Here is a 17,445-nt window from a genome sequence, read left to right on the forward strand (position 1 = left end):
ACTGTGTACTAGGAACTGAAGATATACATTCTAGATCCAAATGAAAAACCTTGGAGTTCAGGACCAGTGACAGACTGTCTCCATCACTGAAGATTAGCCCACCCTGCTAAAGGGAGTTCAGAGGAGCTTATCCTTAGTGTTAAGCCAATCATGAATATCATTATATGAACTGCTGAATACAGAGATATCTTTAGGGTAGGCTAGACTGGAGTGAAAATTTTATCTCTAACACATATTGGCTACATGATCCTTGGAAAATCATTTATTGTCTCAGCCCTTCTCCCTACTTTCATCTCTACCCCAATGATTTTAGACAGTAGTTTTCAGAAATGTTGTAGATCTACATTGGTAGAGTTTCTTCCTAGAGAACTCCCCACAGCAATGAAATCACAAGTAGTTGACCTCTTCTCCTCTCCCTGAAAAGAATAGTGGTCTTCCTTGATAAAGGCATTCAAATGAATGAAATCAAATTCTTGTAAAATGGATGTATTTCTTGTGTGTGCATATGCAAGAGGAAAAGGTAACCACTAACAAGAAGTCTCTTAACATAAGAATCTTTTCTGGGCCAATTAATTTGAAAAGGGTCAGGCTTGGATAGAATCACAGATAAGTGAGACATCGTTGACAGTTACACATGAAATTGGGTATGTATTTTTAAAAAAAATTTGTAACAGAAATTTGTTTGTAATAGAGTTTGTAATAGAGATTCACAGTTTCACATACATTCCTCCTTCTTTGTTATGTACTATTTTTATGGAAATGCACATTTCATTTGTTGTTTGTTAAATTCAGAATTAAAAACTTAAAAAGAATAAGGTCAGGCCTAAAAAATTATTTTCGTTGTCATGATGTCTAGTGTACATCTAATTAACTACCTTCATTCTCCTGAAACAAAAAATAGAACTTAAAAGTTCATAATTTATTTAGTCAATTACTGAAAAAAAATTGTCACATAATGGCATACGCTAAGAAACAGGGCCAAGCGAAGGCCTTGCAATTTGACAATAGTGCTCCCCTAATAAATTGAGCTTTATGCTGTTGTTTTGTCATGTCTGGGACCTCAGATGGTATTGTCCATTGGGGTTGTCTTGGCAAAGATACTGAAGTGTTTGCTATTTAGTTCTGCAGTAAATTAAGACAAATAGACCCCTTGGAACATACTGTCCATTGGGGTTGTCTTGGCAAAGATACTGAAATATTTGCTATTTGGTTATCCAGTGAATTAAGACAGACAGATCCCATGGAACATACTGTCAATTGGAGTTGTCTTAGCAAAGATCCTAGAGTGTTTGTCATTTTGTTCTCCAGTGAATTTAGGCAAACAGAGGTTAAGCAACTTCCTCAGTGTCATAAAGCTAGTTACTGTCTGAGGTTGGATTTGAACTCAGGTCTTCCTGACTCCAGTTCAGTACTCTATCCATTGAGTCACTTATCTTTCCCTAGTTGGACTCTAGGCTCATTCTTTATGCTCCTTGTGTTTGGGTTTTTATTATCTCTATAGATTCTGTCACTTTCTAATCCAATAGAAACACATTCTCAGAACATACTAGTTCTTCATGTTTTCTTGCTTAATTCCTGCTGACATCTTCCCATAGAATTACATTTTTCAGACTTGTCTGACTAGACAGATTCCAGCCTGAGGCTACTTGCTTCTAAATAACAACTTCCAATAGAGTTAATAGGATTGTAGATAGCCCCCTCTGGGCTCACTCTCCCAGCTTACACTTGGCATTGACAGGTCCCAGATGGGCCATTGCTTCCTTAGGTACTAGGGATAAATCTGTAGGTGACTGATAAGAGTAAAAACTAGCATTTCGACGTTGCTTTAAGGTCAGTCAAATGCTTTGTGTTGTTTCAATTAATCATCACAATAGCTCTTTGAGGTTGGTGCTATTTTTATCATTCCTGTTTTACAGAAGAGTAAAGTGAGATTTTTTGACTTGCTCAGGGTCACATAGCTAGTAAGTTTTGAGGATGGATTTGTACTCAGAACTTCCTGACTCCAGACTCAGTTCTCTATTGTGCCACTGTCTCTATTGACTATTCCTAACAGTCTATCTCATGAGTCCCCATATGATCGTCATTCAGTTAGTGGATTCTGTTAGTCTTTAGAAAAGACCTTGATGAAAGTGCCATAGCAAGTATAGTGGTTACAAAGTAACTGACCATCACCTGGAGATCCTCTCCCACAAATACACATATTCTCAGAGGTGAGCGAGGGTACAAATTTAAAAATACAGGAGGAACATATGTAAAAAACACATGTGAGCAAGGCAACTCAGATCAATGGGGGCTCAGTGCTCTTTCTTTCTCAAAGGAGATTTCACAAGTTAGCTATGGGCAGAAGGCTGATATTGGAGATGGATGAACTTCATATCTCAGCCAGATGGTTGGCTCAGATGGGTCTGTTCCCTGTAGTGTATGGGCTCTTTAATGCATAGTCACTCTGATTTTAGGCTGCTGGACAGGTTCCTCTGGGTACATCTGTGTTGGCTGGATACTGATCTTCTGTACACCCTATTCTTCATTTTATGCATTTGAAGCCTATATCTCTTCTAGCCTTAGATTTGACTGGATACTACTATGCTCTTTTTTTTCCTGGTGTTATTACTGTGTTCCTTTATGAGTGTTATTTTTTATATAAAGGGCAGAAACCTTGACTCAAGTTTAACAGAAACTTCTTTAAGTTCTCCTTTGGGATTTCATTTCAAAGGTTTATGAACTCCTTTGTAGGAGGTGGCAGAAATATAGTTTTTTCCTTACAAAAGTTCTTCCTAGATGAGAGTCAGGTTCCCTTGAGGAAGGACCCCACCCTAAATTAGGTTAATCATCCAATGACATTTCTCAGATTTTTCTTGGGACTTTTGCAAAATGAGAGCCTGGGGTCAAAGTACTGAGGCAATTCAGTATTCATTATCTCTGATGGCCTTTTTTGAATTTTAATTTTTTGAATTTTTTATTTATTCATTTTGAATTCCACAACTTTACCCCCAATCTTGGTCTTCCCCCACATCCTCCACTGAAGGCAGTCCTAATTTTTATATTGATCCAAGTTGAATGTGATGAGAGAGAAATCATATCCTAAAGGTATTAGTCTTTGGTCTCTGTTCAAACTCCACATTTCTTTATACATTGCTAAAATATTCTTGTTTAAAAGCAAACATAATATCCCCTCCCTACAAAAATATAGAACTTCATGAGAAATAAAAGAAAGAAAAAAAATGTGTTTGTCTGTGTTCTGATACCATCAGCTCTGTCTCAGGTGGATCTCATTCTTTATCATAAATCCATCACAGAAGCCACCTCCATACTTTTCCACAGTTGCTGCTGCTGACTGTAACTCTCTCCATCTATTCCTTACCCCTATCATATACTATATTCTCTCTCCCTTCACCCCGTCCATCTTCCAAAATGTGCTGTAGGGCAGCTCAGTGGTGCAGCGGACAAAGTACCTGTCCTGGGGCCAAGAGGCCCCCAAGTCCACATACCATCCCAGAGACCCAGCAAACACCTGGCCCCATGGTCCCAGACAGGCCACCCAATCCCAGCACCTTGCAAAAAGTAAAAAAGATAATGCATTATATCTGACTATTCTCTCACATGATCTACCCTCTCCTCCATCACCCACATTCCCCCTTTTCCCCCCCGTCCCCCTTTTCTCATCCTTACTCCAAATGCCTATGCCCTATTGAGTGTGTATGCTGTTTCCTCTCTGAGCCATTTCTGATAAGAGTGAAGGTTCCTTCATTCTTCCTCACTTTCCCGCCTTCCATATCATTGCAAACGCTCATTGCAAAATTGTCTTTTAATGAAGTATCCTAGCCCATTCCACCTCTACTTTCTCTTCCTCCCAGTATGTTTCCCTTTTAGCCATTGACTCTATTTTTACGATATATTTTATCTTCAAAATTTAGCTCTCTCCTGTGCTTCATCTATAAAAGCTCCTTCTACCTACTCTACCAAATGAGGAGGCCCATATGAGCATTATCAGCATCATTTTTTCTATGCAGGAATACAACAGTTCATCATCATTAAGTCCCTCATAATTTACCCTTCTCCTCTACTCTGTATGCTCGACCTGAGTCTGGTATTTGAAGGTCAAACTTTCTTTTCAGCTCTGATCATTTCAACAGGAACATTTGAAATTCCCCTGGTTCATTGAAAGGTCATCTTTTCCCCCTGAAAGGGGATGTTAAGTTTTGCTGGGTAGTTGATTTTTGGTTGCAATCCAAGATCTTTTGCCTTCCAGAATATTATATTACAAGTCCTACAAGCCCTTAATGTAGTTGCTGCTAAGTAATATGTGATGCTGACTGCAGCTCAACGATATTTGAATTATTTCCTTCTGGATGCTTGTAATATTTTCTCTTTGCCTTGGGAGTTCTGGAACTTGGCTATAATATTCCTGGGAGTTGGTATTTTTTGGATCTCTTTCTGGGGGAGTTCAGTGGATTCTCTCAATATCTATTTTGCCCTCTGCTTCTAGGATATCAGGCAGTTTTGCTGTAAGAATTTGTTAAAAATGAGATCAAGGCTCTTTTCCTGATCATGATTTTCAGGTATTCCAATAATTTTTAAATTATCTTTCCTGAATATGTTTTCCAGAGCAGTTGTTTTTTCAATGAGATTTTTACATTTTCCTTCTTATTTATCATTCTTTTGGTGTTGAATTATTGCGTCTTGACTTCTTGTAAAGTCATCAGCTTCCTTTCTGTGGGTTCTCTCTCTCAAAAATTTAGTTAGAATCATAATTTTAAGATTTTTAAAATCTTTTGGAGAGAGCACCTAGGAGAGGCTCTTCTTCTTCTTCTGCCATCCTGGCTCTGTCCCCTTAAATTTTAATTTGAGTAATCCAAAACCTTAGATTTTCCTGAGGTATTGTACCTGAAATGACCTCTTACTTACTTTTCTTAGTTTCTATCTTTGCTCTTATGTCCAATACTTTTCTGAAGGCTAAATAGGGCTTCCCTTCCTAAAGACCTTTGTTTCTGGGATAGAGTGTCAAACTTTGGAATCATTAAGATCTGTTCAAAGCCTACTTCTGACATTTATTATTTGCATTGTCAAGGTCAATTGACCCTCCTGAGATCTCTGTTTCTTTTTCTGAATCCAGGGGGTTAGCATCTTAACCACTTGATTGCCCATCCCCATACTCCTTCTTTATAAGACTACATCAACCAGAGAAAGGGTAGGCAAGGAATCAATTAGTTGGTTCTGGTTCTTTCCCTTTGTTATTGAAGAAAACCAAAATGACATCACTATGTTTGAGACAAGTTACAGTGTGTCCGACTGTGGCAGATCAGACCAATGAGAGTTCCAAATGCTTTACAACAGGTTGGACACAAATAGTCTATGTGAACACTGGGGTGGGAACTCTGAACTTATGAATGTCACCTTTCCTTTGCACTGCTTCCATTCTGCCTTCCTCTTAGAGCACAGCACTCTCAGTGATGAGGGCTCACCATGTTGGGCAGTCTGTGCCAGTATCTCCCTTGCTGTACAATCAGTTCTAAAGTTCTTCAATGAGACTTTCAGAATGGCCTGGTATCATGTCTTCTGACCCCCCCCCCCCCCCCCCCCCCCCCCCCGTGAGTGCTTGCCCTGTGTGAGTTCCTCAAAATAGTTTTTTTTGGCAAGCATTTGTCAGGCATTCTAACAATGTTGGTGCTGGCTAGTTGGGCTCAATGTTCTATAAGTTTCTTTAATCTTTAAATCTATGTGCCTATGACCTTGTATCCTTTTATATGCTTTGTCCCTTTTAATTTTAGGCTTATCAAATCTTAAAATTCTGACAAGATCTTCTTTACTTTTTCCTGAATTGATAATATATAATAATAATAGTCCCAGTAGAATTTATTTATCTAAATAACCATTTCCAATCATTTACATGGAATGAATCTGATGGCATGGACTGCAGATCTAATTTTCTATGTAGGCCCAGATTAAAACTTTCTAATCGTATTTTTCTCCTAACTCTAGGTTTTATGACACCCTTAGTGCTAGAAGCATACAGATCTTTATCATGTAGTATTTAGGCACTTTTGTTGCCCAGATACTATATTTAAAAGTTTGTATTTTTATTTTTAGGAGGAAAATCCCAAGAAACCACTCCAGAAAACTGCCAAAAGTAACCACCATATCTAATTAATAGGAAGTATTTATATGAAAAGTATTAAATGCTAGAATTATAAAACCTACAGAATCACTGTAGACTTTTCTTTGAATCATAAAGTTAAGAATTATACCACACAAAGTTGAAAGACTCAAATCTGCATTTTGAAGGAAAATAAGTTTTCATTAGAACCCTTTTGTTGCTTTAAATACTAATTTTAGTTTTAAATGTCATGAAGCCTGGCTTTATTTATCTGGATTTCTGAGTGTAATAAAGAAAATATCTGACACCAATCAAATAAAATAATTTGCGCTTTAGAATCCTACAGTCTCAGACCTGAAAGGGATATTAGCTAATATCCTTGCCCAATCCCCTACCTATTACAGCAATCCCTTCTATATATCTCTTATAAGTGCAGTCTATATTTGAACACCCCCAGTAATGGGAGTTGACTTCAAAAATGCAGCTCCATTCCAGTATTTAATAATTAATTGTTAGGATGTTTCTTCTACTGAACCAATATATACTTACCTATCACCTATGGGTTCTAGTTTTTTCCTCCTCTGGAACCACAAAGAATAGATGGTAAGAACTTACAATGTTTGGAGACAGAGATCATAGACTTTTCTAGGCCAGATGTGTTCTTTTCTTTCAATTGCTGCCTATATGATATTTAATAATCAATACCTCTTTAGAAGACTTTAAGGTTCAGACTCTTCTGTGTTTGAGGAAGCACATTAACCCTTTTTGGTCTTAAATGATACCCCTTTCTTACTATCTTTATCCTCCCAGTGCTATAATAAACACCCTTGGAGCTGTGGAGAATCTCATGAATAAAAGTATTTTAGCTGAATAAAAGTATTTAATTATATATATATATATATTTACATATATACACATGCATATATACATATATATTTAATCTGGTTAAATAACTGTGCTTTGTGGAGTGGTCTTTTGAGAATTACACACTTTATCAAGGTGAATGAAGAATGAATCTTGAGAAGGGATTTTGACTGCCTAGGAAAATGAAGAGTGATTGAAGTGGAATACTTGGAACATTTTCTGGTTAATGGAATCCTTTAGGACAAGGTAAAGCAAAGTATCAAGGGATGAAAAAGAAAACAAATAATTTCTGTGTTCAAGTTGCCAAATGCTCTCAGTTATTCAAGTACTTTTTTCTCTTAGAAGATAAATAATGAATATCAGAAGACATGGCTAAATTGTATCTGACCTCAACATTATGATCTTTTGTTGTTTAGTCATTTCAGTTGTGTCCAACTTTTCATGACCTCACTTGGGGTTTTCTTGGAAAAGATACTGGGGTGGTTTGCCATTTTCCTTTCCAACTCAATTTATTGAGTAATGGAGGCAAATAGGGTTAAGTGACTTGCCCAAGGTCACTTGGCTACTAAGTTATCTGAGGCCAGTTTTGAACTCATGACTATGAGTCTTCCTATCTGAAGGTCTGAAACTGTATCAAGTGAATCCATTGACCACTGTCCATTCAACAATGAATGTAGTTGTTGGAACAACACAATCCATGAATACATGAACACCTTTTCTCCAGTTTAACTACAATACTGTCACCAAAGGAGAAGGTCCTGGAATAAATAGCAATGATATCAGTGTCTTATATCTCTTAGCCTCCACCAGTCTTTCCCCTCTCATAATAGTTATCCTCATGCCATCTATTGATGTTCATTAAAAACATTCTAACCACTAAGTTTATTTCCACCAACCAATTAGTGCCCAAGTCCCTTTCATGCTCTCTGGTTTCTCTAAATAGTTTCCACTTATTTCAGCAATTACCCTTCAGCAATTGGTCATAAGAACCAATGCCATGAAAACATGAAAGATCCTAGACACATACAGATCTCCTGACATATGGCCCAGCAAATAGTTAAAGAGGGACCAGATTGAACCATGATAATAAAATTCTAGTAAAACTAGTAAGCTCTTCCATTTAGTCCAGAACTAAACAAGAAAATGACCAGAAAATTATAGAGATAGAATAGACCAGGGAGGCAGAAGCCAGCAGGAACTCTGATTGAGTCTAAAGTTAACAGAATCTCAAGCTTGGATTGTCAGAGCAGTAGCAAGAGTGGAAAGTAGGAGTCATCCTCTTATAGGTCACAATGTGAGACAAGACCAGACCTTATATTGACCCTTTGAAAATATGATCTTACTACCACCCCAAGAATCAAGAAGTCAATGTTTTTTCTAGGAGTCATGGTAGGGAACAGAGCCAGCACATCGTTGAGGTAGCATTTGTGCTGGGGCAGGGGGAGGACACTGGAAGGTGTCCTGAGACCAGAATGATTTCTAAATCTGACTGGGTTCTGGTAAAAAAATCTAGCAGGAAATTCTGCAAAGAGAAAGAGACAAGAGAGGGTGTTGTGGCCAACCTACCTTGGACTACCAGAAGACAAAGGCAGAAGCTAGGGATGGTGGCAGAGAATAAGGTATAATTTAAGAAACCTTATCTAACCATGCAGCAGTAGTGACACCCAAATGATGGAGAGGATAGGACCACATTGACCGCATCTAAGAGTGTGTGTGTGGGGGGGGGGGGGCAAGAAAAAGTGACAGTTTAAATTTAAAATTTAAATTTATTTAAAATTTTAAAACTATTAAAATCACAAATAGTTTTGCTGAGAGAAATTCAAAAAGGCAGAGATTGCTCATATTTTTGAAAATCTCTCTTTCTCACATATGGTATTTCTATTCCTAAAGAAAAAGAAAAAATTCTATTATAAGATAAAGCACAAAAATGAAGCCCACACCATAATCTGAATTATTAGACAGAACAATAAACTCATGGGATACCTTGGAGTATCATTTTTCTAAACCCCTAGGATCTGTCTTTAATCTCTTTTGCTATGGATTCTCCTTTTATTGGGAGTGGGAGTGAATTCAATAGATATATCAATTAATTGAAATTAATCAAAGACCCCTTCCTTCTCCTACTCTAATCATCACTTTAATCCATTAAGGCATGGATTGCTTTCAAGTAGATAAATCAAGGACACTTTGTCTTTATCTAGTCATTGATCTAATTTAATTTTGAGTGGTAGATTTTTTCCTTGAACTTTTATTTGTTATTAGAAATGGGCTAGCCTTTGAAAAAGATGTAAAAAGGATTTCAGGATAGGTTGCTAACTGAAAATTGACAAGGTTTTCTATTTAAATGAGACCAGGGATTTCAACAAAGTACTGTCCCAATATGATTTTGTAGTATCTATCCTAATGGAATGGGTGTCATTACTCTTCCACAAAATGATATTCTAAAATTCAAAAGAAAAAGGTTATACCCAAGAATAAATTTCTTATAAATTTTAAAATAATTATATATGGGGGAAAAGATATTTAACAGAATAGAGGACCCTCAGTATTTCTGATAAAATAATAAAATTTCATTGAAACATAAATACAGGCTAAAGAGAGTAGGATAAAAGTTTGAGTTGGCTATAATTAAATGAAGTACTTATTTTCACAAAGAAAGGGAAAAGACAAGTGTCCATCAAAATGCTGCTATCTTCAAGGAAGGAGTAAAGAAAGACAAACTCAAATTCTGGGAGTGAGCAGATGGTTATATTCTGTTTTGTTGGTTATAGAAAATGCAAAGTAAGGAAAAGAAAATACATTAGAAAAGAAATGAGAAAGAAGAGGGAAGGACTTACTACTTCTCTTTATTAGGGTATACCAGAAGAATATATGAACAACAAACATGGAAGAGGAAATGAGAGGGATGAACATCTCATAAATCTCATTATCTGAAATAAGCAAATGAGAGTTAAACACTTATGTACAGATACAAAATTTGGTGTGGAATTAGCTAATAAACAGAAAAAAGATAAGAGGAGAAAGTGGGAATCTAAGAAGAAATGTAGAAATAAGCAAAGGCTGAAAACAAAGAATAAAACTTTAATTTCAAAGGAATATTTAGGGAGATTTAGGAGGGGGGAATAATCCTGGTCATTATTTCTGAGAAGGATGAAGAGAGGTCAAGCAAAGGAGTATGATCAGATCACTTCATCTGCAGGTTATTAGTATTGTTAACATTTCTTTCCCTACATACCTCTGGGTAAAGAGGGGAATTTAGGAGTTAAAGAGAAGAAAAATTACAAAAGATATTATGAAGGAAAAAACAAATTGTAACTGAATGTGAATGGAATTAATTTACTCATGAAACAGTGGAAAGTACAAAGTAGAAACCAACAATAAACAGCTATCTCTTCCAAATCATGACTTCTCTCCATTATGATCTTAATATATCTCAGGGTGGCAGAAGAAATTAAGTGAGATTTTGGGGGAAATTTTGCAGAAGTCTGCAAAGACCAACAGACAACATAAAAAATATGGAAAGTCAAATGCAAAAAAATATATCTATAGTATTTTATATAATATCAATATATCTTATCTTTTAATACCTTAATAATTCAGACTTCTCTGGTATGAAAAGAGGGACCAAAAATTTTACTTGGATTTTCCATATCACAGGAGCATTGGGCCCCTTAATCCTGTGATGTGGAAGGGAAAACTATTTAATTTCAGAAATGAATAAAGATTGACACAAAGTTTCAATGACAGATGGAGTAGAATTTATTATGTCTCAGGAGAATTTAACAAAAAGCAGGAAGGCAATTATAATCTCAGATAAAATTATAATTTGAAAAAAAACAAGAAGCATCAAACATGGCGCTAGATTGTATTTAAAGGCATAACTGATATTGAAATAAAATTATCCTTACCAAAAAAGTACCAAGTGGCATACATAGCTTCTAACTACTGAAAGGAAAAAACCAATTAAATTGCAGTGAGAAATTGACAGGAAAACTCAAATAGTTGGGAGCTACTCTGTGCACCTTTTAGACCTAGATAAATGTAATTAAAAAGATAAATTGAGAGTAGAATTGAATAGAATTTTAGAAAAGCTAGAGGCACAAGATCTTTGGTAAATAATGAATTGAATCAAAGAACATTCATATTTCTCATCTGTGCACAGTACTGTTAAAACCTGAATAAGTGTTAGGACATAAAGTTCTCATCAAATATGATAGAATAGAAATGTTAAACATATTCCTTATTGACTAAAGGGCAATGATATTGAAATTTTAATCAATAAAATTATCTTGAACATAGGATTTAAATTTAAAGGGAGGCTAAGTAATATAATTCTAAAGGACAATGTGGGTCAAAGAACAAATTATAGAAATAATATATGATTTTTTCAAAGAATCTAATAATGACAAAACAACCCACTAAAATGTTTGGAATGTAGTCAAAACAATTATTAGAAAAAATGTCTATTTCTAAGTAGTTTAATCAAATGTTTTCTAGAGATAAAGAACAGAGCATTGAATTAGGCAAAAAAAGACTTTTAAAAAGAAAAAATCCCTAACAACAAACAAAAATAGAAATTCTGAAAGTCAAATTAGAGTGAAACAAAAATGAAACAAAAAACATTGAATCAAAAGATCAAGAACTTAAAACAATTAATAAAAAAGATAAAATATTAGGTAATCTGATCAAAAGGAAGAAAAGTTGAAATACTATCCTCAAATATAACAAATGAAAATTTATAATATGTGAAGAAAAATAATGGAAATTATAGGAAACCATTTTATTGAACATGCCAAAAATTGAAAACATAAATGTTATAGATGATTATATGCAAAAATATTAAATACTCAAACTCATAAGTCAAAAACTGGAGAATTTACATAATTGAGCCTAGGTAGGAAAATTAAGCTCAAGTAAACTCAACAAGACTAGACTCAGATGGATTTAGAAGTAAATTTTGCCAAAATTTAAAGAACAATTAGCTTTGAAATTGTAGCATTGCTTATAAAAATAGAGAAAGAAAGTTACCTTGTTAAACTTCTATCACAAGAAATATGGTCTTGATATTTAAACTAGGGAAATATAGAGAAAAGAAAGAAACCATTAATCAATATCTTTATTCAATATTCATGCAGAAATTGAATTAAATATTATCAAAGATGCAACAGCTACATATTCAAATAGGTTATATGCTGTGATTCGTATATAGTATATATTGGGTTGTATACAATATTTAGTATATATTAGGTTGGATTTATACTGGTAACATGTTTAGTTTAATTTCAAGAAATGATGAATAGAAAAATATTTTTAAAATCACAAAATTATGTTAACAGATGTAGATTTTTAAAATGGAAAAATTCATTATACTTTCATTAAAAATTTTTATAAAACATAGGTTGTAAAAGGTGAAGGTATCTAAAACCAAGATATAGCATTATCTTAACTTTTTGTGTTCTTAAAATTTTAAAGTATAACTTACTCTATCTTAGTAAATTCCATCAAGAGAATACAAGAAATTTCATTCTAACATATGTTTTTCCTGATATTAACTCTCAGAAAGTAGTATCAAATGTATTTTGGGAACAAGCATGGTTAGCTACTTAACATTCAAATTATAGCATTATCTCTAATGGAGAAATACTAGTGGTCTTTCTAGTGAGATCAGAAATAATGATTATTCATTATCACCTCTATTATTTGATATAGAAATATGGCAAAAGTGTTATTTTCTCATTTATTTTATTGAGATGACACTTTGTATTTGAGTTGTATATCCATTTGGGGTTTATTATGATTTTAGAGTGAGATGTTGATCTAAATTTAATTTCTACCAGGCAGCAATTTCTAGGAGTTTGTCAAATTGTGAGCCCTTTTACTGCCTTCCTCCTACCCAATAGTTCTTGTCCTTGGATTTGTTAAATACTATGTATAATAGCTTCTGGCTCTTGTATACTTAATCTGTTCCACTGATTAATGGTGCAAGTTGATTACCTTGGTAGGAGGCTTCTTGAGAAGGGAAAGAATGGTGGTCTCTTTTGAGAATTTTGACTATGAGGAAGGAGAGATAACTTGAAGCAGTGTGGAGGTAACCATGACCAGGAGGATTAATAGTGTCTGACACCAGTTAAATTTGAACTAAATGAGATTTAAGAATCAGAGAAGTGGGCAATGAATCCTATTAGCATCAGTTTTCAATCAGTAGTACCAAGACTATCTGCACTGCTAACCTCCTCCTTCCATCTTTCTGATTTATAAGCCTTGGAAGAACTTGTTTCTCAAGCTACTCTGGAAATAAATGGGATGCTTTGTATGTTTTTGGAAATGTATTCTGATATACTTTCCCTCTTTTGTTTTATTATTCATTTCTATTTTGATTAACTATATTTCGATTGGATACTTTGTGTCTTTAGTATAGGCAGCTACTTACCGTCTAGCTCTAACGATTTCAGATATTCCCAGATTTCTTTATTTTAATTGGGGTCAGGCAAGAGAACCAAAGTGATAAGAAAATACTTAAAGTCCTCATGTTTGAACTCAATTCTGGAAATGTACAGAATCCCCTTTTCTTCTCATTGCTTGTGTTGATCGACTAACCAAATTTTCTTGGGGAACTGATATCCTAGGTTGGAGACTGGTGCGAGGAAGTAATTGTTGTGCTGTATTTTCAGTGCCATTTTTATTTTTTCTCCGAGGGTTCTTGCATTAGCCACACTTTTTTTTCATACTTTTTACTCATAACTAAAGTTAATTCCACCTCCAGTAATCTCTTTTCACACATACACAGCCATCCTCTGGAACCGACTTCTGCCTTCCCCTCTATGTCTTAGTTTTCATCGGTACCTCAGGAAGATCTTTCTTCCTTTTCAGTTCTTTCCCTTGTTCCATTCAGGAGCCAAGAATGACACAAATTATAACTGACAAGCATGAAAAGAGTTCTATATCTATATCCAAGAAAAAGGAATTCTTAAGTTGTCAATTAAAATTGTATAGAACAGAGCTAAGGCCAACAACCTTGAAAGTTCTAGAAGGTTCCTTCAGAATTGCCACTTAAGCAAGCTTCCATCTACCTCCTTACCCTCCCCTAATTAAATTTAATTAAATCTTATTTTCCTGGAGTAATGAATTTCTTGACAAATTAAAACTTTTATCCAGTTTATTGGTTTTCTATTTTACTAGCTTTGCAATAGTATATTTATTCTATTGTTTGCATGTGTTATTTCAGCTATGTTAGCGGTTAAATCATTTTTATAGCTTTGTTTAAATAGAATTGGTTTCCTGTCATATCTTATGTATTTTGTTTTATGTTTTCACAAACATTATGTGCCTAAGTCTTATCAACCCCTGCTAGCCTGGGAATCTAAATTTTGTGCCATTTTTTTAATGGGAGAATATGTTCCAGGTTCCAAACAAGAGCCTTACAAGTAAACTTTGAGAATTTAACCTTTTTGTAAGTTTGAGGTTCTTTGTGCTTTCCTCCTATCTTATTTTGAAATGAAGCATGATAAAAAACCAACTCTTAAAGATGTTGTGGCATTAAATCTAATACTAATAAATACAGATAAAAAATCCAGATACATACAAAGGAATTGAATTGGGCAAGGGTATTTTTTAACTATATTTATTCATCTTTATTTTCTGAAGAATTATTTTATTTTTGTAATTTATAAAGCCCTTAAAGACAGAGATGGCAGAGATTCATTTTATATTTTATACAGTATCCAATGAGAGTTGATGATGATTTTTAAAGTAGAGTTTTGGAGATGGGCCCTTTGTATTGGTAGTCTCAGAACTCTGGATAACCAGAGGTCTCATTTATCATACACTGCCATGTGTGATCTGAATCTTCTGAAATTCCAAAGGATTATTCCTTCCTCCTTTGAAAGTTTGATGTGGTCTAATAAAGAAATTGCTTTCATTTCACTCCCCAAAGATGAAGATGTTAAAATGAGTTCATTACAGATGACAATAAAACTACTGAAGAAATAAGTGGAGGTTTAATATGATCATCTTGAAAACCTTGGTGTATGCAGATCAACTCATAGACCTTTCTATATGAACCATAAAACTATGTAGAATATATGTATTCAATATGAACTAAAGTTTTAAAGAAAATCACTACAAAGTGACTATAAAGTGTACTATAAAGTGACAGCTAGTAGCTCAGTAGATAGCATGCCAGGCCTGGGGTCAGGAAGACTCATCTTTCTGAGCTGAAATATATCTTCAGACACATACTAGCTGGGTGACCCTTGGCTAGTCACTAAACCCTATTGCCTCAGTTCTGTCATCTGTAAAATGAGCTGGAGAAGGAAATGGCAAACCTCTCCAGTTTCTTTGCCAAGAAAAACCCAAATGGGGTCACAAAGAGTCAGACACAACTGAAAGCTAGTAAATGATAACAAGAAGAAGAAGATGATAACTGACCTATGAAAGGAAAACCCTAGAGCCCAGTTGATTTGGTTTGGTTGAATAGGAACTCTATAGAACATTCTTCCAATCTATGTCATTCATTCCTATGGTAACTTTGCATTTTTTTTCTTCCAGGTACCTCGGGATAACAAGACCTTTGACATACCCTGTAAGACAGAATGGCAAATGTATGGCCAAAATGATCCTTTCCGTGTGGCTCCTCTCTGCCTCAATCACTTTACCTCCTCTCTTTGGCTGGGCCCAGAATGTCAACGATGACAAAGTATGCTTAATCAGCCAGGATTTTGGCTACACCATTTACTCCACTGCAGTTGCATTTTACATCCCCATGTCTGTGATGCTTTTCATGTACTACCAGATTTACAAGGCTGCTAAGAGGAGCGCCGCTAAACATAAATTTACTGGGTTCCCCCGAGTTGAAGAAAATAATGAAGGTGTCCTTTCAGTCAATGGCATGGTGAAGCTGCACAAGGATCCTGAAGAGTGTGCCAATTTTTCCAGACTCCTTAAACAGGAGAGGAAAAATATCTCCATCTTTAAAAGGGAGCAGAAGGCAGCCACCACTCTTGGGATTATTGTTGGGGCCTTTACTGTATGTTGGCTACCGTTCTTCATCCTCTCGACAGCTAGACCGTTTATCTGTGGGACTTCCTGTAGCTGCATCCCATTGTGGATGGAGAGAACATTCCTGTGGCTAGGCTATGCAAATTCCCTCATTAACCCTTTTATATATGCCTTCTTCAACCGAGACCTGAGGACCACCTATCGCAACCTGCTCCAGTGCCGATATAGGAACATCAACCGGAAACTTTCAGCTGCAGGAATGCATGAAGCTCTCAAACTGGCTGAGAGACCTGAATTTGTGCTGTAAGGTCACTTGTCATTCTTTGCATTGCTTGTGTCATTTTATGCTCCCTCAACCACATTTTTATTATCTTCTAAATACTTCAGATCTCATTTGCCATCTTCCCCTTTCGTCCTGCCACCTTTTTTCAATCTTCAGTATTATCTTCAAAGGCCAAATTAGATTAAGGAAATTGGATTAAAGTGTTCTGGATTTGGATTCAAATCCTAATTCTCAATTTAATCTAATTCTAATTCTAACTGAGGATGTTACCCAAGCTTTCTGGATCTTAGTTTCCTAATCTGAAAACTGAGAGATGGCCTAGACAATCCCCAATACTAATTCCAGTCTGTATACCTCTGATACCTTATTTTATGAAAGAAAGCATTTAATTTTCTATTTACTTACATGCAGAACTGGCAAATCAAAGGAAAGTTCCCACCCAGATGAATAAGACCATGGATTTTGAGGAATGTTTCCCTTAACACCCTGTGACCAAGAGATGGTGTTTCAAACTTTAGTCATCACTCCCCTTCATTGACGGCATCCTGTTTTTCTGTTAAATATCCTCTAGGAGCATATCTGTTACAGCCCAAATTTTCCATTACAAAAGTAGGGTTCTATGTATTTGGCCTCTAAGGACAATAAGAGGAAAGTGAATTATTTATAAATTCCTTATTGCTAAGACCTCCTCTCCATCCCCAACTCTTACGCCCTTTTAAAAAATGAGAGTAGTAGGGGTGGCTAGGTGGCTCAGTGGATAGAGTACTGGCCCTAGAGTCAGGAATACCTGAGTTCAAATCCAGCCTCAAGCACTTAATAATTACCTAGCCATATGGCCTTGGGCAGGCCACTTAACTCCACTGACTAGCAAAAAAAAAAAACAACCTAAAAAAATGAGAGTAGTAAATATATACTTTTAAAAATTCTGGGGCAACTAGGTTGCATAGTGGTTAGAGCACCAGTCTCAGACACTAGTTGTATGCCCTTGGTTACTTCATTTAACTCAATTGCCTCCAATATGTATATATATATATATATATATATATATATATATATATATATATATATATATATATACATATACATATATATATGTATGTATTACATGTAGTTTTTCAATTAGCAAAAATTTATCTTCCTTCCATCCCTACTGAAAAAAAAAAACAAAAACAAATGCATGGGGTGGCTAGATGGCACAGTGGATAGA

The 17,445-nt window shown here is 35.3% G+C and overlaps 1 protein-coding gene across 1 annotated transcript in view; it reads left to right on the forward strand.

Moving 5' to 3' along the window:
• The window catches only part of HTR7 (5-hydroxytryptamine receptor 7), a 99,662-nt gene that overhangs the window by 69,930 nt on the left and 12,287 nt on the right, over positions 1 to 17,445 (forward strand). Inside the window, exon 2 of the mRNA XM_074233396.1 lies at positions 15,506 to 16,258. Within this exon, the coding sequence (XP_074089497.1) occupies positions 15,506 to 16,258 (753 nt within the window). The remainder of the gene's footprint in view (positions 1 to 15,505; positions 16,259 to 17,445) is intronic.

Source organism: Macrotis lagotis, chromosome 4 (genome assembly GCF_037893015.1).
Source record: "Macrotis lagotis isolate mMagLag1 chromosome 4, bilby.v1.9.chrom.fasta, whole genome shotgun sequence".
Taxonomy (NCBI): domain Eukaryota; kingdom Metazoa; phylum Chordata; class Mammalia; order Peramelemorphia; family Peramelidae; genus Macrotis; species Macrotis lagotis.